We start from the raw sequence: 25,273 nt of genomic DNA, 5'->3' as shown, positions 1-25,273 counted from the left end.
CTTTGAAAAACAAATGCACTTTTTCGTAGTCCATCTTGGAATCACTCATGTCTGGCTTTCTGGTTTTAAAACCACAAGTTAACCCTAACCTTCCAACTGTATTAAAATCCATCCCCCCATTTTGGTGGATTTTGGTGTGACTAAATATTGATGGAGTATGAGAGACTTGGGCCTGGAGGCCTAAAGCAAAGCATGCATTGGAAGCAGTGTGATTGATGGATTTTGGCGGACATGGTCCAGTACTTAGTAAAAGACATTATGGAGTTAGGGTTAATGTCCTTTTTGCCTGGACATTTTGGAACCTCAGCAATTCTCCACCTGGTTTTGACTGAATAATTCTCACACTTGTTTTTTTCCTTTTTTCTTATTCAGTTATGGATGGCGTTTTTTAAAGTGATGATGGAGAGAGCGATCCACGGCAAAGCCAGAGACAAGTAAGTAGCCATAACCTTCCCAAATCCATTAAAATCCATTCCTCTATTTTCATGATTTTGGTAGGTAAGCCATGAGTACAAAGTCCATCAAGATCCACCTATAGCAGTGGTGGATTTGTGGTGGATTTCTGCGGACTTGGTCCCGAAGCATTATGTGAAGCAGGGTCAGTAATGGATTTTGGCGGACTTGGTCCGGTACTTAGTAACAGACACGAGGGCGTTAATTGAATCAATTAAAATGTAGGGTGGGGCAGTTTGCCCATATTGTACTGACTTACAATACATTATAATACATGGCCCTTCAATATCTTAACACTACTGGGGGTCATTGAAGATTGGGTTTTTCCTTTCTGTGAATTTTCTGTTTCCACTTTTGAAAGTGAAATTTCCGTCTTGACTCTCACTTCGACCAAGGTCTTCATGAGGAAGTACTGCAGTAGTCATTCCTCATCATCAGGCGGCTGACATTATTATATTGGATGTTTGTTTTCCAAGAGCCGTACATTACGAGTAAGGCATTGGATAACGAATAGGACTCTTAGAACCAAAAGGTGTCCTTAATTAGAATCAAACAAAAGCAACCAATTAAAATAGTTGTCGAAATTTGATACATGGATAAGGTTTGAGAGCGAAACTCTATAAATATGAATCAAATTAGGTTTTGCCCTTCGACGACGTTTAAACACTGTATACTCAGTGTGTTACCTCCCAAGTGAAAGTTGGAAAAAATCACTCGGGTGGGACTCGAACCCACGACCTCCTGCTTTCTAGTGCAGATATCTTACCACTCGACCACCGAGCTAACGGGATCGGTTGGCTGGTTCGAATCTGATGTACATAGCAGCGGGTACCGCATGAACTATTATAAGATGGAATTTTGCGCCGGGGTGATATAAATCAAATTAGGTTTTGCCCTTCACCGACATTTATAAATATGTAAAACATAAAAATAATAAGAATAATAATAATTACCGGCGATGGGTCATTTGGGAGACATTCCCATAGACTTGTGGACACAATTATTTCCAACTTTAATGACCCCTAACCCCAGTTTTACATTATCCTACCCCCACAAATTTTGGCATTTTTATGTTTTGGACCACAAGCAATCAATCTGGCCTATTGCGACTATTAAATTTTGCCTCTACAGAGGAGCTGTGACATTAGGGAAATATCAAATTTTAATAGAAGTACTTGATTTCCTCATCGGAACCCCTCAATACTTTTAACATAGTTCCTTCTTTTTTTTTTATTCATTGTGCTGATTTTGCACAGAAGGAAATGGATTTATACAATTTGCTTTTCAATGAAAAATCCCAAATAATGGAGTGCAACATTTTCAAAATTACATTTGAAATAATTACTTACATGTAGTTTAATTTATTTTTCTTGGAAGTCAATATTCTGAGCTTTCCTTTGAAATATTTTGGGTGAATCACTCATTTACAATCAAATCTCATTCATACAAACTCGGCCAGACCTAGCCAAAAAGTTGATTAAATATGAGAATTTTGTATTGAGAAGAGTGCAAGTCCCATTCATTGTGCTCATAAATATGCACAGTCGGGACCAAGGCTTTATGTTTGCTGTAACCAGAATTTGCATTAACAGTGTTTGTATTAACGAGAGTCGACTGTACGATGTTTTTATTGCTGAAGTCTTATTTGAACCCCAACCAAAATTGGATGCTCTTGTCTCCAATGGACTGTTCGCCATCCTTTTTGAATTCAGGTCCCTGAGAATTCTGAAGGAGCTGAAATACCGAGAGACCAAGTTCGTGGAAGGTGGGGAGCCAGCCAGCCCCACGACTGCCGCTGCCTTTGAGCCGGGGATCTACGAAGACATCGAGGAGCCCTTGGAAGAAGAGGACTATCTTCCACCGAGGCCTAACGCATCAATGACTAGACAGTTACCGGTACCACCTCGAAATGAATCTTGTAAGTGTAAGGCCAAAGATCCAGGTGTCCTTTTTCGAAGTGCGTATTGTGTTTACAATTTACAACATTCGTAAATGTATCCATGTCGCGTACTCTGAAAATCCATGTGTACATACTTCTCTGCACACTTGACAGACGTAAACAATTCAAACAGAGAGCGTGCAGCAGATTAGCAAGTAGAAAAATCAAGTCTTAATTAAGTTCGGATTAGCTTTGGCAACGTACTCATCTTACCAAATTAACATTGACAAGATTAACTATCAATAAAGTACCCTAGGTATGAACATTAATTTACGGAGAATGTGAAAATTAAAATCAAGGCAGATCCTAGTTTGTTTCAATAAGATTATCATATAGACTGCTTACTTGTAAAGCCAACCGCTAATAGTTATCTTTTTACCCCACCACCACACCGTTTCTTTCATTGTCACACACACAAAAAAGTTTGCGTATTGTAGGCCTCATCAGTTTCAAAATATATATTTTTTTTATGAAAATGTCCGCCATGTCATATAAAGGCTGTTTGTGAAGTTATGCACTGGCATTCTCTTTCTTGCAGCCAATCTTTATAACAAAATGAAAAGCAAATGGACGGTAATGGAATCGTTGTTATAATAATAATAATTTATTAATTTATAGTGCGCAAATTCCATTTAAAATATGTTCAAATGCGCATTACAGTCATAAAAAAATAAAATAAACAGACTTATTTTGTTTCAATTGTTGTAATCGATTGATATGGTTTAAATATTCACAAGTTGTTCTTGTTATTATTCTTGAATTTTAGTGGAAAGAAGAAGTCCTGTTCACAAGAGTCTGTTACCAGTCCCGCCTCCAAGACCGGAACCAGCTCGAAGAGGTAAATGAAAATACTTTTGATAATTGTTTAATTGATATATTGTTACTTTCATTGAAAAAAAAATATGCATTCTGCTCTTATCGTTTTTGAATGTTATCTTGATGAAACTTGGGCAGAGGTGCCAAACTAGTTTAAAAATTTGAAAAATCTTCACAGCTTTCTCGATTGCTGTTTGTGTATGATTTCATTTCGCTCTCAATACAATGGTCACATTCAGTGCCACATTCAGTGCCACAGTTTTGCCCGACATTCTTCGGAATTATCAGTAAACTAACGTTTAATGTTGTTTTTTTTTTTAATTAAGCTGCAGATTTCTTGTTAACACCTTGATAAATTGGGCAATAACAAGGCCTTATGACAATCATGATTTCTCAGTATAAAATAGTCCATTTTCAGTCTGTACACCAAGTAGAGCTACGCCAGTACATAAAGTTTTGTGAAATTAACAAATGATCTCTAGGTAACATCCCTCGACCTTGAACACCCCCGACCAATCAGCTTTAGGTTCTAGAACCCAGTCCGACCCCACCCCTCCGCCCCAGCGGAGGGACAGAACCATTAGTTGCATCAACACCCCTCAGAGCCGACACAGAAGCAGCGCTCCGACATCCCCAGGGAGTAGACCCAAGCTCCCGGAACCGTCTTTCATGACATTCCAGCGTGAGTGTAGTCTGTCTGGCATGGCTCTGCATGCATGCTCGAAATCAGGTTTTGAGGGTTTTTTTAGTACAAGTTCTTGGTTCTTGGTTGGTTCTTCTCCTAAATACTCCACGTGGGAGTTTATACAGGAGGCCAGAAACAACGGGGCAAACCCCTTCTCTTAGCGATAAGTTTTTACTGGGTTCTTTTACGTGCATTTATACAACACACGGGGCCTAGGGCTTTACGTCCCATCCGAACGACGAAGCAATAATGGTTAAGTGCCTTGCTTAGAAGCACAAGTGTCTGCCGGCGGGCTCGAACCCATCTCTCTGTTGCCTCTGAAACACCAGAACGTGAGTCCGGTGTTCTTAACCGCTAGGCCATCTCACTCCAAGTGTGAATACATGTACATGTACGACTACAAAGTCGAGGAGTCAAGTACAAGTATGAGTACTACAATAATGCCCGACACTGCATGTTGTTTGAGGAAGTAAAGATAGGAAAATAAGCCAATGATGAATTGGACAGATTTTTTTCTCGTCCATGAATAAAGTTGATTCAGAATCAGTAATTGTGGGGTTTGGCAGCATATCAGAAGTTGGCTGGAAACTTTTGTGAAAATCCAAAATAATCCCGTTGCGAAGTGGTTAACTCTACTTTTATGGATTGTTTGACTATGTGTACATGTGTCAGCATTATTGTTGGACACAGCCTGTGATAATGATTCATGAACCTCATTTCAAAACAAGAATTAGTATTTAGTTTAATTTGAACAAAACTATCAGCATGTTGCATGTGGAGAGTTTCACAATGACATGACATGGGACTTCAAAATGGGCTTCAACAGCACACGGAAATTCACCCTCATAGCATGCCGCATGAAATCACTACCGGTACCTGGGGGTAGGCAGCTGTGTGGCACTCCCAACGGAAGCAGCACATCTCCAGTGACACAGTAGTCTCCAAGGCTTTCCACCTCAATGCGGCTGCAGAGAGTAGACTCACCAGTGAGACACTGTGCTCTTCAAATCCCACACCAGACCAAGCTGCAGCTAATCCTAACCTGGTGTACGAAAGCTGTAGGCGTGTTTGTCGTGCTCGCATTGGTCTTCTCTCTCATCAGAAAACGTGCTCAAGAAGCCGAGGATTGACATCGATCGGCTGCCACGACAATGATGACGAGACAATAATGATGGCGATCACATGAAAGAAGCGCTGCATGTATTTTATTCTCAGCCCACCAAGCTACATGCATCAGTAGCACAAGAGCATTGTCATCCCCAATAATTTGTGTCTAAGACTTGCCTGTTGTTGCATTTTGGTCACCTTCTGTAACAGGATCAAACAACATATTAAGTAGAAGATAACAATAGTTGATACTTATTCAAATTTGTGAATGTGAATAATGCAATCATATTAAATCTGAAAGTGTCTGATGAATATTCACATCCTCATTGGGTTCGTATTGAATATTCATGATCTCATATCCATGTATCCTTGTTTATGGCAGAGTCGGCCCTCTCTGTCTGCTTTACTGAATATTCGCATCCTCCGTTGGGTTTGTATTGAATATTCATGATCTCATATCCATATCCATGTATCCTTGTTTATGGCAGAGTTGGCCCTCTCTGTCTGCTCTACTGAATATTCGCATCCTCCGTTGGGTTCATGTTGAATATTCATGATCTCATATCCATATATCCTTGTTTGTGGCAGAGTTATCCCTCTCTGTCTGCTCTACAGCCAGCAGTGATTACATACAACCACCGGAAGCTGACGTGCAGCAGATATCGGAGTTCCGTCACCAGTATGGATCCCAGAACAAGGTAGCCGAAAGGACTGCTCCCAGGCTACCCAGTCGTCCGCCTGCACTGCCCCCACAGCCACCAAGTAGCAATAATCAGAGGTGAGGCGTGTTGCCAGACATCATCAAGCTCTCATGAATTTTTGTTTTATTATAGTTTTGTTTCCATAGTTTTAGTGGGGATGTGCCTAAGAGACACATATCCCATCACGAGTAGATGGCGCTATTTGTGACCATTTTCGAGATACCAGTCGGACGTGTACCACATACTGGTTCTTGTGTATGCACCACTAATTTATGCAGAAACTGGTAGCATCTTCACGTGAGCGTCGGGTACTGTTAGCGATATATTCAAAAGTTCCTTCCCGTGGACTCCCCACAGTCTCTGTCTGTAACCATTGGGGGTTATATGGAGTCCACATCTTGCATTGGGAAGATTATCTTTTTAAAACCCTAACTCCCTAGGCCTTTTTGCTAGGATGTAGCCTCAATCCTGCAAAATCCTCCAATTGGCCCCGTGGAAAAATAGCACATGGCCTCAATCCTGCAAATTCCTCCATTCTATCCTGAATATGATACGTGGAGGGGTGACCACTGCCTGAATCCTGCAAAATCCTCCGGCAGTGACTGTCAATAGGTTGAGGCAGAGGCAGTGACATCCTGGAGCAGTGCAGAGGATTTTCAAGCATAAATTTATGCTAGGCTGAGCATAAACAACACAAGGTCCGGCCCAAGACCTTGACACAGTGCATCCTCCGAAATCAGCGACGCAATTTCGCCATGTAACCTCAATCCTGCAAATTCCTCCAATTTGCAAACAGGATTGTGAAGGATTTGAGATGGTTAGGGTTACAGTGAAGACTCACGTGTTAATTCAATTTTTTTGTTGTGATTGCAGACAAGGCCCAGAGGGGAACAGCTTCAGGAAAAAGCCTTTTATAGAAACACCTCTTGAGGGAGTGGATGTTAAGGTGAGATTCCAGACTGTGATATCCAAAACTTCTAATAACTTACTTATTCCCTATTCATAAATACCTAAGGGACCGTGACCATTCAGCCCTGGTATGAAAAGGGCCCCCCGGTACCTCGTCCGGTCCAAAGCCAGTCCGGTCTTCAGCCCAGTCTCGTCCGGTACATGGTCCTGTCTGACCAGAAGTTTTGAAGTCAGTCAGGCGCATCAATTTATTGCCCTTCAGAGAACGTCCAGAGCAGAACAATAGCAGACTTACCGGATTAAAGATAAAATCCTTCCATAATGCCTTGGTAATTTACGGTCCCATTGTGCGCGAAACCGCATGGCAGGGGTTTTGATCTGTGCCGACGAAAGTGTTCTATTGTTTTGCGCTGAGAGATGAAAACCACAGGTGGGTTTCTTTTGGGATATATTACATGTGTCAATACTTGCAAACAATAGACCCCAGGATAGAGGAGTTCCTGATTAGCAACAGGACCAGCTCCTGGGCCGGTAGCTGGGACGGTACGAGAGGACTTCTTGGGAGGGGACGAGCTAACCGGGGGGCCCTTTTCATACCGGGGCTGAATGGTCGCGGGCCCTAATACAGTTTACCCATTCCTATTTGGCCGGTTTTAAATGGATGATAAAGACATGGCTGGCTGGTCTTAAACACCTTGCCAGTGTCACATGAAATTTGAACCCCCATGAAATCCGGTGCCTTTTTTTAACGTTTCATTGGTTGAACGTTCACATTCCTCACACAGGCATACAATACTATCAGTGAATCAGTATTTTATAGTCCGAAATTCACACTTCACCAGCCCAGCTGCGTTTTGCGCGACATTGCGCTGTACGAGCGACGCACATGCCAATCTCCTTATAAGGTTAGGAGTTGTAGAGCGACTTTCCATATTATAGTCAGAGAGGTGTTTCATAAAACATCAAGTAAATTTGTTGAACAAAATGGTTGGCAACGTCTCATTTTTGACTTGTTTTGATTTTTGGACCGAAAAGATTTGGTTTTTTGACCGAAAAGGTATTTATGAATAGGAATAAATATGCGTTCGGTCGGTATTAAACACTCTGTTTAAGACCGGTTGGAGTCTGGAGGACTGATAATTACCCTCAGCTTTGCCTCGGGTAATTATCGCCCATCCAGACTCCAACTGGTCTTAAACAGAGTTTGTAATACCTTCCAAACACGCATTTATTCTCTTATTCATATGATGGAATTTGCGTCGGGGTGATGTAAATTAAACATTATGTTTTGCCCTTCACGACGTGTTACTTCCCGAGTGAAAGTTCCCTGATGAACATCAGATAAGATCAGTGTCAGGCAGAACCCAATATTGAATGGTTTCAAAACATCTTGTCCAATGTTTTTTTTTTTTTAATTGCAGGGTATCAGAGCCGCCCTGAAGCCGGTTGTTCCTCTCAAACCCAGGATCAACCCTAAGCCGCCGACACCGGTCAAACCAGAAATGCCACTCAAGGTACGGCAGTATTTTGTCACGCGTCAATGTTTAACCCTTACTCTCTGAGGGTAGTTTACTGCATGTCAGTTGGTTATGCCAATGCCCTCCAGCTGCAGTTTATTGGCAGATAGTGTTTCTTAACAGTGAAGGCTCCAATTGGCAGGAGTTGGAGGCCCTGGAGGGTGCCTGATACTGACCAGCTGGGGGCACTTGATTGTTATCAGAGGACTCTCATTGTTCTCTGTGGCATGTATTGGAGTGCCTGTCCAGTTACCCTTGAAATGACATGGCAGATATTGGAGGGCCATGCAAAAAACATAGGAGATTTTCTTGAGGCACATATTGGCATGCATTGGAGGGTCTAGTAGGGTAAGGGTTAATATACAGGAACAGCAGGTGGTCAGCATGAGTGTGAATGCTAAATCAGGAACAACCAATCAGGTGCCCAGTGCTGTAACGGTCGGGTACCGGCAGAATTGTAATTAGTAGCAAACATAAAAAACCTGGAACATTCCATCTGTCACTTCATGAAATTATTCTTACCATTGCACTCGTAAACATTCATTATTTGTATATTATTTCCACTAGGAACGTACTGCGTTTTAAATGGACCATTCCATTCCAGGAACGTTACCAGTTTTGAGATGCTCCCAACATTTTTTTCCCCACAAAATGTGAAACCTTCCTCGCTAATGAGACTTGAACATATCAGTAGGAGGTAGTTGGTTCGAATCCTTACCGAGTAAGCTTGTGATTATTTTCTTGAAAGCCTTTGGATACACTGAATATACAATGCTCATAAAATTTGTGATATTATCAGGGGTGTGAAATCTCAGCTTTAAAGCTGATTTCAGCTTTTCTTTGTTATGGATTTCAGCTTTTTCCCTCACCTGCTGTGTACAAAAGTACAGGAGATTTCCAAAGTTCAGCTGTTTTACACCTTTTTCAGCTGTTCTCAGCTATTTTTATCAGTGGTCACTCACACCCCTGTTATTATGTCTTTTTTGTTTTTTAAAAACAGCCGAAGCCAGCTGAAAGGACAGTTGCTACAAAGGAAGCACAGTATAGGCATTCAGCAGTGCGGGAACCAGTCATGCCGCCACAACGAGATCTTTTGCCAGAGACGTGTCTGTTTGGCTCGTCAGACAAGCGAACAGCTGAGGGGTAAGGAACTCATCATCTCAGATATTACTTGATCAAATCTAATCACATTTTTATAAAGGAAATCTTCCTGAATCTAAAACAAAACAGGGAAGAGATGAAAGAAAAAGATGGAAGAGTAAATCTATTAATCAGTTTGCTTCGGAGGACGTGATAACACGCACTGGCTGTTTTTATACTCAGACTTAGCTGACGGGTTTAAACGTCAAGATTGCCTCGACTCGCCTCCGGGTGACGTCTAAACACGCTAGTCCCTCGTGTCTTTTGTACACGCACACAAAGTCTGTGGAGGCGATCGTGTGTTGATCTTGAATTGGCCGTTGTGCACGGCCTATTGTTGTACAATTTACGCTCCAGTGCAGACCCCGGAGTATTGAAACATGAGGTTTCGGCAAGAAATATCGTACAAATACTGTTCAAATGATTCTTGCGAATCAGTATTTGTGGCGTTTGGCTGTATATCAGAAGTTGGCTGGAAAATCAGGCCGGCGTTTATCTCCGGTATGAGTGGCATGAAACGACTGAGAATATTTCTATTTCCCCCTGAATGGGATGCCAGTCCATCGCAGGTTACTCCCCAGCTAATGCCGGTACCCATTTATACTCCTGGGTGGAGAGAGGCAAGTGGGTATTAAGAGGCTTGCCCAAGGACACAACGTATGGCCAGCAGCTGGATTGAACCCCTGACCCTCTGATCATGAGTCACGAACCCTAACCGCTAGGCCACACTTCCGAATTGAAGATGACAAGTCAAATACAATATTCAGAATTCCTGAAATATTTTCACCAAAAGGTTCAGCTGTATGTCATTCATTTGTTAGATCAAAACGTTAGCCGTGTATTTTTTTCCCGTTGCGTTAACACTACCCTAAACTTTTTAAGTTGTATATCGTGATATGCTGAGTATCAGTACGACACATGCTTAAAAGGCAAGAGTAGTTACTTTGCAAGTAAGCTGTTGTTATGAGGTTTACAGGAAACCTGGCCGAATGAAAGCAAAGCAAAACACCACCAATAACTTTATGCGTTATATTTTGTTTGTAGATTGCTGTACAACTTCCGTATGGATGGCATGTATCTCATGCGGCTGAGTGGCCAATGTGGAGGAGACGCGGGAAAGGTTTGTATGAAACAAATCCAAAAAAAATTACTTAAAGATTGGTCTCATTATATCCCAGATAAGTTGCCAGCAAAATTACTTGATGGCCTCAATAGACATACAGTTGTCCTCTAAGTTAAAAGAACTCCCCCTAACCAAAATATCAGTTTCTAAGGAACAGTTAAACCTTTATGATGGAGAATTCCTTGTATTTTTAAGCAGTCACTGATATTGAAGTAACAACTGGTCTCTGGGTTTTTCTTCTTTGGGTAGGTTTTAATGGTTTACAACGGGAGCCTTCATCAGTGCAAGCATTACAAAATCTTCGGCAATGGGGTAAGTAAAGTCGCAACTTCAACTATAAAGACTATAACATTCAGACTAGTATTTGAGAGTCACGTTTAACTAAATTATTCCTGAGATTTAAATTAAGTGTGACATTTAAAAAAAAAATTGGACAATGTATGCTAGATGTCGACAGATCAACTTTTGCAGTCATTTGGAATGACTCCAGAGTATTATCAATAGAAAAAACTGAGCATTAAGTTCACCTATCTAAAATCACATTCTATTTGGGTCGACTCAAGTCGCTCCAAATACCTTATGGAATATCAGCCTGGAACAAATGTCAGTTGCATTTGAAGATTTCATGGATATATTGCGTTTTGAAAATAATTTCTTTTTCAGTCGGTGACAAATTCAGATGCTAAACAACATCACAAATACAATTGTGTGAAAATAGTTTTCTTTAGAATTTGTACATGTAAAATACATTAAAATACTACAAAAATTATGTATGCAGGCACCACGTACCAAAAAAATACTATGAGTTTTGTGCCCACTTACATGCTGATGTACTGCACACTACAGTTTACTACTATTAGTATTCTGTAGCTTTAGGTGAGGTCAGGGTTCTGTTGTTGACAGCTATTACTAATGTGTATAATTGATTTTTTCCCCCAAAATAATCGTTTCTTGTTTCCTGCGTATTGTCTGTTGTACAGATCAGCAACTTCTCCCTCAACTCCCAGCCCATATTCGCAAACATGCACGAAATGTTAGAATACTACTCAGACAATCCGCTGCCCAACACCACCTTAAGATTATCAACACCGTACCCTGGCGTAGACGACAACTTGTGAAGTACTGCAAGACAGCATCAAGGCCAGAGACCTGCCGTGTAATATAAGCTTAAATGGATGTGGAGGAAAATCGCTGGATTTGTGTTGAAAGCAGTCGGCAAGGGAAATCTTCTGTCGTGGACATCTCACTCAAATGTCATTGCCTTGACAGTGGATCGTTGGATGGTGGATACAACAGCTGCTACTTCTTTACTGCTGCACAAGACCATCCAAGGGTCGTAGTGACTTCCAACCTCCCCGATCAGAAGCACGGGACCAACAATTGCTTGGGGGCAACTGGACTATATCGGCTACCTGCTTTAGCCAGGTAAGCCGGGGACGACCACGAGGTCTTTTCCGGGTAGCAGATGTTGACCATGATGAAACTGGACGGCAAAGCAATTCAGGGGCCGGATTTTGGACGCACCTCACATGCTGAGACAACACTTCCAATCCCTGTACGCCAATTAACCTCCATGTCTGCTTGACGCAATGCATTGCCAATCTCCGCATGGAGCAGACGGTCTAACTAACTTGGACCAGGAGACCAAATTATGGTTGACCCAACTGCAAGGTGATATCTGAATCTGTCTACCCGACAAACGAAAGAAGAAGAACTTCCATGTTGGAGATGAAGTCAAACCAACGAATATGTAACACGCGATGAATGCAACGGCATCCTAGACACAGTCTGGATCTGATGTCAAAACTCTAGACAAGGATTGAACCAATGTCTGCTGGAGGCAATATATTGCCTCAGCTTCAGAGAGAGTAGACCCAAGGAGTCAGTGCACAAGTACCCTCCAAACAGTTTCAGAAGGAAAGCTTGGGAGACCGCTACAGAACTCCTGAGCGCATTGCTGATAGCATCTGACGCTCACGCGGACTTGCTAAAGGGTTGTGCACATTTAGATAACATTAAGTTTATGGCTGTGCATCAGAACCGCGTACTCGAGTAACCGACTGCAGATGTCGGGAACCGGTTCCAGGTTATGGAATCGAGTACCCGTAACCAACGTTACATATTACTTAGTAACTTCTCAGACAGTGAAACGGGAAAGGTTTCGAGTGTCATTTGTGGAAGATTTTCAAAATGAAAACAGGAGGAAGATATTTATTTTATAGAGACGCCTGTACATGTTTGCTTATCCTCGTCTTTGGATTTCCCTGAACACTGTCATTGTCAAATCCTACAGAATTCAGCTTCAAGCCCTAAACCCTTCTCCTGGCATTACCGCCCTGCTTGGTGAAAAAAAATAACCATTTTTTCTTCAAAGTGTTAAGACTTGAGTGCCTTGAGATCCACCAACCACCTAAATTTTCCAAGAGGACATTTTGCAAAAGTTGAACGAGATCTTTCAAACAGCAGCAGATGTTGAAGGAATTATTAGCTCTCACTATGACCAGCTTAGATGCAGTGATACTTCATCAATGCTGTTAACTGAAGCATCCAAAAGTGCGCAACACACAACAAGATATTTAATTTAACTGGATCTTGTGCAGTTAAGCATGCCGTGGGTACTGGGCCCAATTTCAAAGCGCTGCTGAACAGTTAGCAGAAAAGTTGTGCTTACTATAGCAGAAAATCATGCCGCTGCCTTAGCACTATTTCGTGGCTTGGCCGTGCTAACGGTTGCGTGAGCATGGAGATTCTATTGTTTCGTCACTGATTTCAGTAATTTTTTTCCTTTTTGGTTAAGCGTGCTTTCGCTGTGCTCACTGCTTAACGGTCTCTATGAAATAGACGAAGGCTCTGTTAGCATATAATCGGCTGTGAGGCAGCGCTATGAACTTCGGCCCTGGAGTGGAATGTTTCTGTGTTTGAGAGAGCCACGTTTTGCTCTATTGCGAGAAGTAACATCTTCTGGCTGTCATAACAGGGCACAGTGGGATGAATGATAAAAATTCATGTTGGAAATCTCCCTTGGATGCGTTATTTGAAACTGGCTTTGGCAAAATTTAAACTTGTGTGATAAAAAAATTGTGATCACTTTTGGCAGCAGAAAGCATAGAGTTGCAGCATAACCTGTACCGTATACTGAAATAACATAAAAACATTGTATAAAGGGGCATTCCACAAATTAATGTAAGGTCCAATGTTTGACATTTTCCAGTCACCATGACCTCGGTACATGTACTTTGTAATTTGTTATTCAAGCTCAATTAAGAATGACTTCAAACTATTTTATATTGAGGGTAGGTAGTTTGCTCTGCATAGTCACTCTTGGAGGACGACTGCATTAACCCTATCAGAACTCAACCCATCAAACCCGAAAAGCATGTATTGTTGGAATCTGTCTGGATGGGTACAGTACCCCTAAACTGACAGTCTTTTACATTGGGTTGGCACACCTCCAGAAACTAAGTCAGAAATGTGTGTGCACAGTTTCCCATATGGTGTTGGAATTTGCCAGGATGGGTATGGTTGCTAGTAAATCATGCTAGGGAGTTAAGGTTAAGGAGAGCATCAGAATTATAAAATTATACATGTCATATGTGACAGGTGACCCCTGATTTAAGTACAGAGTCAACCATAAGCAATCTCAGCAATATTCAACAAGCATGTTTTTTATTACAGTTTGTTACATTATAAAATAAAAATCATGTAGTTTCAGGGAAGTTGGAGCTGCCAACCTAACTGGATTAAACCTTCCTATGCAAACATACAGGGTGGTTAAAAAAAAAAAGGGCACCCACTTTTGACAGCAATTTTCACCTACTTAATGAAATTATTTTAAATATTTTTTTTCACAAAGTAGTAAAGGCCTTTAAAACCATACATGGTGAAAAAGCTTGGTAAAAGTCACAAAAATAGTGATATGCTAATTTGAATACAAGTCACCAAAATCAGCCTTGTCCACAGGTTATTCTATGTAAATTGGACATTTTCGTAGTTCATAAAAATTAAAAAAACTTCCCACCAAAATACATTTTGCCCTGGTAACTTTTATTGAAGCTGTCCAATTATTCATGTCAGTGTTGAGATCATCTACTCAATGAGCTGTCGGCTTACGTTCATTGTTGCATAACATTACATAACATAACATAAAAAATGTCATGCCCTTTCAAATAAAGCTCCGATAGCTGAGCTCAGTGAAGCGAAGGGAATGTATACCTCCGTGGACAAACAGGTTTTGCACATGAAATGTTTAAATTAGCATAGCTCAACGACAAAATGTGCAAATGCAGCGATTTTTTGGTCACATTTAGTTAAAGGCCAGTACTTTAATAGCCACTAATCGACAGTTCAAAATAATTTTTAAAAATAGGTGAAAATTGCTGTCAAATGTGAGTGTCCCTTTTTTTGAACCACCCTGTACAGTCTGTGCCAAGTTGTCCTTGTAGTCCAGATTAATCAAGTAACTGTTAAGTTGCAACAGTTAAGAGCTCCCAACCTACATAAAGCAGGATTAACTGCTGTGACAGTAACTTGATACAGCTATGCTTTGACTGTAGGTGATTGATAAGCCAGCTGTGCCTACCACTTGTCTGCTTAATTTGTCTGTTGACTGAATTTGACTAGTCAGAGTGCTTGCTTGAAATATGATCGACTGTTGGCAACTAGCCTGTGTAAAAGGCATGGCAGGGAAGGGGATGGAAACTTTTACTGTCCGTGACTGTTCAAACAGTAAGAGGGTTAATATGACACTAGAATGCAAGATTTTGTCCTAACTCGACACTTAAAGGTGATTCTATATAAATGTTTGATGTAAAGAGAAAATGCAGTTTTTCAGTAGCAGATTATTGTTATTTATTTACTCAGATTATTTTTTTTAAAGAATTTAAAGAATGTCCTTATGTTTGTAAATAATTTGAACTATGCAATCGGATAATGGTGACTTAATCTGTAGATATTGTACATTTTAGAGAAATATTGAAATTTGAAATGAGAAGGACTGTAGAATATAATTTAGATGAGAGGTCTCTATTGAATATTGAGGCCACAGTTTCACATTGGGAAATCAGTGATTCTTATAAAACAATTTACATTTTCATAACCATCTTTTTCAATCTTTGGTCCTTTTTGGACAACAAAAGCATAACCACAACCTTTTTGCTGTTTTTATTTATTTATTTATTTTTTTTTGGCAAATGTTTTCTTGCACATTGAGAATGTACATGTTAACTTATTATAACCTTGCCTGCTGCTACTTTGTTGGTGAGGGCAGAGGGCGCCTTTAATAAAATAAGACGCTGATAGACTCTAGCCTCAACTATTGGAGTAGTCCCAACTATAGTTGGTGCCATTTCTGTATTTGGGGTGAATAGCACAATATAGCTAGCTGTTGACTTACATTTGTATTAGATCAGTCTAATCCGTTACAAATTACACAGCATGATTGGGGTGTAAAGTTTAGTACATTTTTGTGCAAAGAACGTGTACAATTCTCATGCATTGTATTTTATTGAAGGAATTTACTTCATTAATTGTGTCTAGTTACTTATATTACCCAGGGTGTAGCCTTTTGACAAGCCCATCTTAACTTTTCGACAAATTGACCGGACGACGGAAAGCGAGGTGACTTGAGTAGAGACTACACAGTATCGACCGCTGTGTGACTTCGAACGGCATGTCACTTTGCGTTTGCACATACACAGTGTAGTCTCGTCTCAATTCGCCTCAAGCTGTTGCCGCACGGGTCTTGATGATGGCCTTGTGGAAAGGCTGGGAAGAGGGTGGAGTTTTTTACGGCACAACTGTACTGCATTCCATAATTAATTTCCTATGTAAGACCAACTTCACACTTATGAACAATGAGTGCATATTCCAGAGGTTGTAAATGATTTTTTTGTTTAACATTTCCAAGATTGTAAAATTCTAGACGTTGAATAGAGTCGTCAATTTGAAAAGTTCAAGGGAAAACACTTGGTTTCTTTTACTGTATCTCTAATAACATGTTCAGATAGAGTGATATATATTTTTGCCTCCGATCATGTGTACAAAACAGCTTGGACGCCTTCGTGTGTAACGTCTTAGAATACGAAAATGTCTTCCAGATGGATGTGCCAAATAAACATGTCTTCAATAAAAAGACACGGTACTTACTGATCCTGTGACGTTGTGCATGTTGATTCATAAGAATGGTTGTTTTTAACGAACTCCTTAGAGTGTGGGCCCTATTTTCCAATACCTTTCGTACGCTTTAAAAGAAACCATGCGTCTATCAAAAAAATTGATCAAAGAGATTACACTTCATTGAATTGAAAAACAATATTTTCTGTTATCTGTTAGGGACCAAGTCAATCGAATGCTATTCCATAATGACCACAAACAAGCAAAAACGAACAGAATATGTGTCTAATTTGGAGATCGTGGTTTGAATGAATTTGTAATTTAAACATCGCATTTGAGATTCCTTTGAGTGTCCAAGAAAAAAGAAGACATTTTGGGACTTGAAAAACAACCGTTACAGGGCTGTAAGATATTCCTTAGAATAGTTGTAGTGGCCTATCAGTTGAAGAATATCAGTTTGCCCTAGATAGACGCATTTAAAACTTTAAAACTAACCTTTAAAACTTTGTTTTGAGTAAATTAGGCGAATTAAGAGAAAAGATTTTGTTATAAAAAAAGAGGGCGCTATGCGTTGAAGACTTGTTTGCCCTAAATAAACGCACAAATTGAGCTTTAAAAACGTTATTTTTTGGTAAATTAGGCGATAAACATGTGGAGGGCATGGAACATGCCATAAGTCTCGTTGTTATCAATAGAGGGCGCTATGCGTTAAAGAACATAAGTTTGCCCCAAACAGTACAGACGCATATTGAGTTTAAAAAAACTTTCTTTTCGGTAAATTATAAACGTTGTGTCGAGAAGATGGAATCATGCGACAACTTAAGAGTTCCGTTATTTTTATAGGAGAAAACTTTTTGTTATCAACAGAGGGCGCTATGCGTACAATTATTACGCAACATTCTGTGCATTCCAAAGGAGTCGTGGGCAAGTAGCACTGAACCATTTTATTGGCGAAACTTTAGTCGGCAATAATGTGAAACATTTCGGGCTCCTATCGAGGAATGGAAAAGTGCAAAACAAAACGTTTGCTGGATGAGAATGAAAGACAAACGGTAAGCTGCTACGTAACAAAACAAAATAATGTGCTAACATTAAATTTTACTGACGTAGTTCTATGTGCAATTTGAGGGTTCGATTGAAAATGTTTTGATCGCGATTTATACATGGCCGTGTTTTCTTTCTTCTTTTTCTTCTAATTCCGGGAGGGGGGGGGGGAATGGATGGGGACTTAAAATATCGCTTGAAATGTTTTAATGATACACTTTCAAGTTGTTAGTCTTGTAGATTGTGTTAAAAATGAATTTGGAAACTAATTTCCATTTCGTCAGCTGTAATCATTGTGTGTTGTGTATTTTGGTAACGTCTGAATCAAACACGTCAACTCAAATCACTAGCTCGAATCAAATTGAATCAAACATGGCAAATGATTTTACACCATACAACCAGTAGTGTTAAACTAACACTGTGTTGAATCCTAGTGTGAAACTTATACTTTTCTTTTGCGCTAATCTATAGGGTTTTCGTAACTGTGAGTCGCGTATTTTGATTTCAAAATTTTCGAAGTGCTGTAAAGTGCACATTGTAAATAAGCACATATAAACTTTGAAAACAATGTCTGATATCTCAATATCTTTTCTTTCCTTTTTTGAAGGTTGTTGTCTTATCACCGATTTATTTACAATATAATTTATAATATCCTCAGTATTATGATAACTCATAAAGAAAAGGATCAGCAAGATAGCATCATCCAAAAATTAAATGATGAGGCTTTGGTCGCTATTCTGCCTGCTCATTGTTTGTGTGTATACTGAAACACCGAGCTCAAAACTGAAGGGGAAACCTCCCGTGGAATAATAGGCGGTATTGACTGAACAAAGCTAAAGACACACAGTGGTGTCTACAAATCGATGACAACATTCTTGCCCAGTCAATATAATACGTTTTAGGGCCCGGCAAGTTAATTGTTCACAAGTGCGCCCATCAATACGCGGTCAATATTTGCATTCAGCTACCTACGCCAAATTGAAGCGGACAGTGTTCAAGAGTACACGAAGTGGGTATTTTGATGGGGGGGGGGGGGCTCAAATTTTAACCTCCTCCGGATCCTGAAAAAGTTACGAATTTATATTCCCCTGAATGAATTCGGACTTTTATCTTTCATGTAGGCCTACACAAAGCTGTACCGTTCGTCCAAAATCGTCTCTTAAATGAAGAGCAATATACGTCTTTAACTAATTATTGTTGAAATAAGATTTAAAGTGTAGGCCTATTTTGCCAAACGGTTGGCCGTGTAGCGTGTTTTACAAACATCGCTCTGACCACCCTTAACTTGCAGTTTTGGACAGAAACTATAGAGGGGCGGATCTGAAAACGCATGGAGATGAGGGGTGGGGGAGGGTTGTTAATATTTGAGTGAAGCGTGCCCCTGTCCCCTCCCTTCCCCATTCGAAATCAATTTGTGAATACATTTAGGAACTTCCAGTCAAATAATATTTTTGGCCCCATTTTACTAGTATAAAACATTGAGCGGCTGAATGGGGGGGGGGGGGGGGGGGGGTATATCGGATATCCGCTATTGCTCTATGATTTTGTCAACCCCATTATACGCCAAAGACCATATTTCATGTGTTGCTTGCTCATTCTTCGTCCATTCCTAAAAAAATTAGCTATTAACATTCACATGGCGAATTCACTCGAATGATTTCAAAGTTTTTATGCAAATTCTCTGACGTCATGACACAATCCAAGGTTTCTCCATAATAAATTATTCAGCTGCTATATAATGACGAATCGGCCTTCGACAAGCCCCACCGTCACACATCCCCCTACCCTCGGGACAATCATAATCAATACCTTACATCAGTTGACGAGATGTGATCAGGTGGGGTGGGGGGGGGGGGGGTTGATACTAGTTACACTGTCATAAAGGATAATCCTGTGGTGTGCGTTGTGTAGAGCGTGTAACGCCTTATCAATAAAGTTAATCCCTAACACGATCGATAAGCTAACTGTATCCCGTTATATTCAGTTATATCAATCAGCTTGACTACACAACATTACACCGTGTAAAACAACCCTCAAAGACATCATCATAGCATCGTACTAATTATATGTACATGTAATTAAAGTAGTTGTTATCATTCTTCATCGAGACTTAAGGCAATTAAAAACATTTTCTTAATATCACTATTCCTCCATGATATCACAATGCAAAGCTTCGAAGGAAAAGCTTTGAGAACTTTTGAGAAGCCTTTAACCCAATTCCAATTGTTAATATTTATTTAGAGCCAGGCGATTTATACTGAAACGTAACTGTTAATGGTATAAGGGCTTCGAAAACTATTATGACTACATTCTTTCCATATTTTCAAATTAATTACACAAGCGTGGCAATATTTTTTATGCAAAGAGCAACATGTTTCCTTTCTTTTTGTTTCTTGTGCAGAAATTACATGGAAACCGCCTATAGTATCCATGGAAACGCTAATCGACAATGGAACGCTGCTTCTTACTTGCGAGTCCAAAAAGTGGGAACCATTTGAAAAGTTGTCACTGATTCCGCTGAACGTTGATCTTTTAAGATTTGAATCAACTCAGAATGATGACGTCACTTAAAGTTGTCTGAAACAGAAAAACAAATATGGCTTCCTTTCGACTGCCCAAGATCAGCGACTCAAAGTCGACAGCAGACCAATGTTCCGAGAAACGTCGACGGATTTCGACCGGGTCCATGCGCAGCGGTCGGTCCGGCGGGAGCATGGAGCCTTCCCCACCCACGATCGACAAAATTCGGCCCGCTACCATGAGGCGGACCCTAAAGAGATCCATGTCGGTGCCAGGACTGGCTCTGAGTACCAGCGATCGTGCATCCTTCCAGGGCGAGTCCGGCAAACGGGGACCGAGTATTATCCACCGTGGATTGTTGGGAACCAGCGGAGGGCTTGATACGGAACAACTGATTGAGAACAAGCGGATGGATATGCGGGTTCGGGCTGATAAGGAGTACCGCGCCGCTTCGGCCAAAGTCAGCGATTTCTGCACGCGCACTGCTGCCGCCAATGTCGACCTGCGGGACGATCGACTGATCGACACTGTCGACTGCATGGAAGATGCCGACATCGCGGCTGAGCGGCTGTTTATGAATAACACGGTACTGCGGAGACCAAGACGAAACGGATTCATGCCGAATATTTACCAGGGTCCAACGGGAACTTTAGCCAATCAGCAACAACTTGAAGACGATCACACCCAGCAACCTCATCCTCGATCTCATCCATTGGAGTCTCATTCCACGGACTATGAACCAGGGACCTCCCACGGACCTCCTGGGCACGACCTGGATGATGGCGAAGCAGCCAGTGAGATGGTTGAGAGAATCAGTCGGTGGTTGGAGGATGTGGAAAGATTGAAGAGAGACCCAAGCGAAGATTTGGCTGCTGGGATATCACTCGTGGCTCTCACGTGATCAAGGGAGCTCCGCCATTTTTTTTGGCATTTTTTTTGTTTTTGTACAAAATGTCTTCATGTTTCATAAGCGTTTCAAAAGTAAACGGCAAATTATATTGTCAGTGAAAACAAAACCAACGAATATAATCGAACAAGTCATGTTCAATCTGCAATAAATGTATGTGGCATCATTATTACCAAACTGCGAATAGTCCTACATGCATCAATTTAGTTTCTTGTATTAATGAAAGGCACAAGCGAGGGCGCCACCAGGGGGATGTGGGGGGGGGGGTGTCACACCCACAGCAATGGCGATTTCTTGGCAACAAGGGGCCCGGCAGCTTCAAAGTAATATAGAGGGCGCTACGCAACGATGTATGTATTCGCCATAGACGTCTTATAAGATGTCCGTGGTATGTTCACATCAGTACATTACATTATGCCACACCCTCAACTCGAGTTTTTTTTCTCGTCAAAATCGATGTGCGCAGTTTTTAAACGGTGCATTCATCATTATTCAGAGTGTATAGCCACCCCAACTTCGATAACCTTAGAACACTGCTGTAGTTTCGGCAAATTTCAAATTGTTACGGTCACCCCCTCCCCCCCCCCCCCATTCACATTGGTCTGGCGATGCCCGTGGCGAAAGCTAAGTTCTGTTTTTCACAAAATAAATTTATTTACTAAGAAGTCTGCAATATCTTTGAGGGGATGCCCTACCTGTCTTAATTATGAACCCCCTTCGGATTTTTCGTTTATGCATACACATAAACAGCGCCACCTAGTGTCAAATGGTATTCTACCCCCCCCCTCCGGCTTTTCGAAATAAAGTACAGAAACAGCGCCACCTATGTGTTCTCTCCCCCCCCCCTCGCTTTTTGAAATAAAGTACAGTGTCCAGGAAATGTTGGGGCAGTGCAAAATAACCCCACATTTTGTCGACATTAACCTCAGTAGCAAAACAGTTTGGTCGTTTGCTTTTCCGATTTTGCACAACGAATTATCAACTCCCAAAGTCGAGTCCCTCGCTTCCAAAACTCCAAGTGCTGAAGAGTCATGATGGGAAAATGTGTATCTAGTTTGTCGCCCTCTTATGTTCAAAATTAAATTACAAAAGCGCGCCCCCTTACGTTCACTTTTTGGACTGACGTAGCAATAAGCCAAGGTTTTCTCTGGGCATGATCGATCTCGTCCTTTTTTAACTCCTTAGTGATGGTTGCTACACAGCACGAAATATCAATATAATCCTTACCAAAAGTTTCTTGGCACGCACGTCTGTGTGCAAGAAACTATACACGAATCAATACCGTACCGCATTAATGGATGAAAAGTTCGCCTAATAAATAAGTCATTCCTTTTGCAGACTTCGACAATGAAACATCCCATGGCCAGGTTATGGGAGATTATGTTTTATAATTTGACCAAAATGGCGGCCTACATCAGATTTTTTTCGTTATCTGGGAAACTAAACTGCTGTTGAATTCACGATCTTCCTTAACTGAAGCTGAAGCCTCAACAAAAATGGCAAGAATTACAGTAAACGGGAAAGATGAATCTTAACATGCGTAATTAATCCAGTCATGAACTGAAGTTTGTAAGAATGAATTTGAGACAGAGTCTTTCGGAGAAGAAATAAATCAATTTGGTAAGGAAAAAACAAACGAAATGGAGAGTGTTCAATGGTGAATAGACGAAGAATTAGCCTGAAGTGAGAGGATGGCCTACGAACCGGTACCAGACAATATCTCCGACAAATTTGCTCGAAGCTTGAGCAACATCGACACTGACGAGCTTCGCCTGACCTCCTTGCCAGCCTCGGACAGCAGCAACTCCAAGAAAGTTACTTTTGCAGACTTTCCGGACGAGGACAGCGAGATACCGAAACTGCAGCCAGCAGCTGCCGGTGAAATGGAGCAGTTACGCCGGCTGAACGAGCTGCGGCAGGCGCTGGGCCGACACATTATCACGGAGCGAGGCATCAGCTACCTGACTCCCGTCAACAAGAACAGAATATCGGTGGAGAACGTCTTCAAGCCAGATATCTCAGCAGCGTTCGGTAAAGATTTGCTGAGGAAAGACGCGGCTCTCTTTAACGATCGACCCGGGGAAGTGTCCCCAAGAGACACGCCAAGACTCTGTTGTGACATCTCAGAAATCAGAGGAAGAAGCGGCAACTTCATCAGCCCAAGAGAGGAGAGAGTTCCCAAGGAATTCTCTTTGACAAAATACAAACCCCACAAGGACCACAACAGGCAAGCTAAACCCTCGGCTGTAGACATTGTGTTACCAAGTTCATCACTGCCGCAAAGGCGCCTGCGCCGAACATCTATGACCATTGGTCCGCGCATCAAAGATTTATTAGATAGTTTTACAAAGTATGCTGACGTCACGGAAGATATGGACGGTGTCCCGCCCACCCGTGAAACTCACAGAAAAAGGAGAAATCACGAGAATGTGTTGGTTGGAATACCAAAGGTTATTGGAGATGATCAGAAGAGGGATATTTTAAAATGGCTTGAAAAAGGGGACAAAGCAGTCAGAAGAAAGTGACTTCGGCCACCTTCACTCTATACACTTACTTCAAAACCTTGCCCTCAATTTCGACAATTAATTTAAATATATTTCCCCTGCCAAAGTTATGACAAGCTACAGAATGATTCATTATGATGTAATAAAATCCATCCAAGCAGAAAAATATTACAATAACGTCTGTGGTGTGTGTGTTTGTGTGTGTGTTTTTTGATCGAGTCTGTTGTATGTGACGATCTATCTAGTAGGTGTCACAGTTGACAGTCTGGTTTCAGGTTTTCAGGTTTCAGGTTTATTTCCATACTATAAGGTAATTCAGTGGAATAATATACATCAGGTAAACATTTTAACGAAACATTGAAATAATAGTATGGGGAGGCCAGACAAGAAGCCGAAGCTTGTACTAGGTCTGCCCCCTTCACAAAGAATACGTGTAGTTATACAATTCATGAATAATCATAGGATATATCAATAATATGTGATTACATTACATTAAATTCACGAGCTCATGCAAAACTTTACAAAAAAAAGAATAAGTTACTTGAGGGAAATTTACCATCCTTGACTTTACATGTGTTGTTAATAATTTTACTTGGCAATAAAGTAATAATTTTGCTCTTAATCACCATTGACATTAACCGTAGAGAGAAGTAGTTTTTTATAATACAATTTACATGCTCTAATTGAGGTCAATGGGCAGAGAGATCGAATTTTATTCCAAAGGAGGGGCCCCTGGTGTCGTACAGTTGAGAGGTGTAGAGATGTTCTAACTTTATTAAGATGAAGCTTATTTGACGATCTTGTGTCGTAATGATGAATATCTGTGTTCATTACAAAAAACGATTTAATATTCAAAGGCAGTATGTTTTTTTCAAAATTATACATCAGAGCACACAATTTATATTTATAAAGATCATATACAGATAAGGTGTTGAACTTAACAAATAGCGGGGCAGAGTGATCCTTAAAACTAGAACCATTAATCAGTCTTAAAGATTTCTTCTGTAAAACGAGCAATTTATCAAGGTAGGTTTTATGAGTATTTCCCCAGGCAAGTATACCATATTGAAGATGAGGCAAGGATAACGTATTATAAATTGAAAATAGAACACGGGATGGGACAAAATATCTAAGTTTTCTAAGAATACCAAGGTTGCGAGATATAAGTGTAAGGACTTTCTGACAATGATTTTTCCACGTTAACTTATCATCAATAATGACCCCCAAAAACTTACAGGAATCAACCTCAAGTCTGGTAAATTGCAACAGATTCACAGAGGCCAAAAAAACCAAGGTAATTTATTTTCGGCACTAGTTCAATATTTCGGATGTTGTCGTTCAGTGAAAATAAGCCTAATTTTTAAGGCTGGACGGATTCTCATTTGTTTCATATTTTAGGTACAATTCAGTATTCTCAATTCAGTAAAAACTCTAAGGATGGCATTCATTGCAAATATGCTGAAAGTGATTTTCAAACCAAAATTTAAAAAACCGAGTACAATAATTACAACCCCGAACAACCACCAAAGTGGCGTGCGGTACACTTACAAGTAGGTTTATAGCAATACTCACTCCATACGAATCAACTATGGACAATAATGTTCATATGAAACAATGGATATTAATCGGGCAAAAGAAATAACATAAACTTACCAAACTTGTCCCTTTCTCTGTCAGTGTTGTGTCTCCTATCATCCCGAAGCCAAACTTGAAATTAGCATCAAACCCTACTTCGGACGGGGGCACGACAGTATTGTATGCCGGTGTTTCGCGATTCTAGCCCCGTCGGATTATAGC

At 40.8% G+C, this 25,273-nt stretch overlaps 2 protein-coding genes across 4 annotated transcripts in view; both read left to right on the top strand.

The window, feature by feature from the left end:
* Positions 1–12,796, top strand: part of LOC119739915 (SH3 domain-binding protein 2-like) — a 29,947-nt gene extending 17,151 nt beyond the window's left edge. For 2 of the 3 annotated variants that reach the window (XM_038215051.1, XM_038215050.1), the window contains exons 5-14: positions 373–434; positions 2,166–2,371; positions 3,159–3,230; positions 5,589–5,778; positions 6,575–6,647; positions 8,032–8,124; positions 9,128–9,270; positions 10,312–10,387; positions 10,640–10,702; positions 11,371–12,796. In XM_038215051.1, the coding sequence (XP_038070979.1) occupies positions 373–434; positions 2,166–2,371; positions 3,159–3,230; positions 5,589–5,778; positions 6,575–6,647; positions 8,032–8,124; positions 9,128–9,270; positions 10,312–10,387; positions 10,640–10,702; positions 11,371–11,508 (1,116 nt within the window). In that variant the 3' untranslated portion in view covers positions 11,509–12,796. The remainder of the gene's footprint in view (positions 1–372; positions 435–2,165; positions 2,372–3,158; positions 3,231–5,588; positions 5,779–6,574; positions 6,648–8,031; positions 8,125–9,127; positions 9,271–10,311; positions 10,388–10,639; positions 10,703–11,370) is intronic. The other variant, XM_038215052.1, reaches the window with a different exon arrangement.
* Positions 12,797–17,394: 4,598 nt separating this feature from the next.
* Positions 17,395–21,146, top strand: LOC119739621. Its single transcript, XM_038214609.1, has 2 exons — positions 17,395–17,553; positions 19,947–21,146. Exon 2 carries the CDS (start codon positions 20,142–20,144, stop codon positions 20,964–20,966), a length of 825 nt encoding a protein of 274 aa, XP_038070537.1. The 5' UTR covers positions 17,395–17,553; positions 19,947–20,141; the 3' UTR covers positions 20,967–21,146.
* Positions 21,147–25,273: the final 4,127 nt, after the last annotated feature.

The sequence above is a fragment of the Patiria miniata genome, unplaced genomic scaffold, assembly GCF_015706575.1.
Source record: "Patiria miniata isolate m_02_andy unplaced genomic scaffold, ASM1570657v1 HiC_scaffold_4, whole genome shotgun sequence".
Taxonomy (NCBI): Eukaryota; Metazoa; Echinodermata; class Asteroidea; order Valvatida; family Asterinidae; genus Patiria; species Patiria miniata.
Note: the sequence above shows the minus strand (reverse complement) of the source record. Positions and strands in the feature narration are given on the sequence as shown.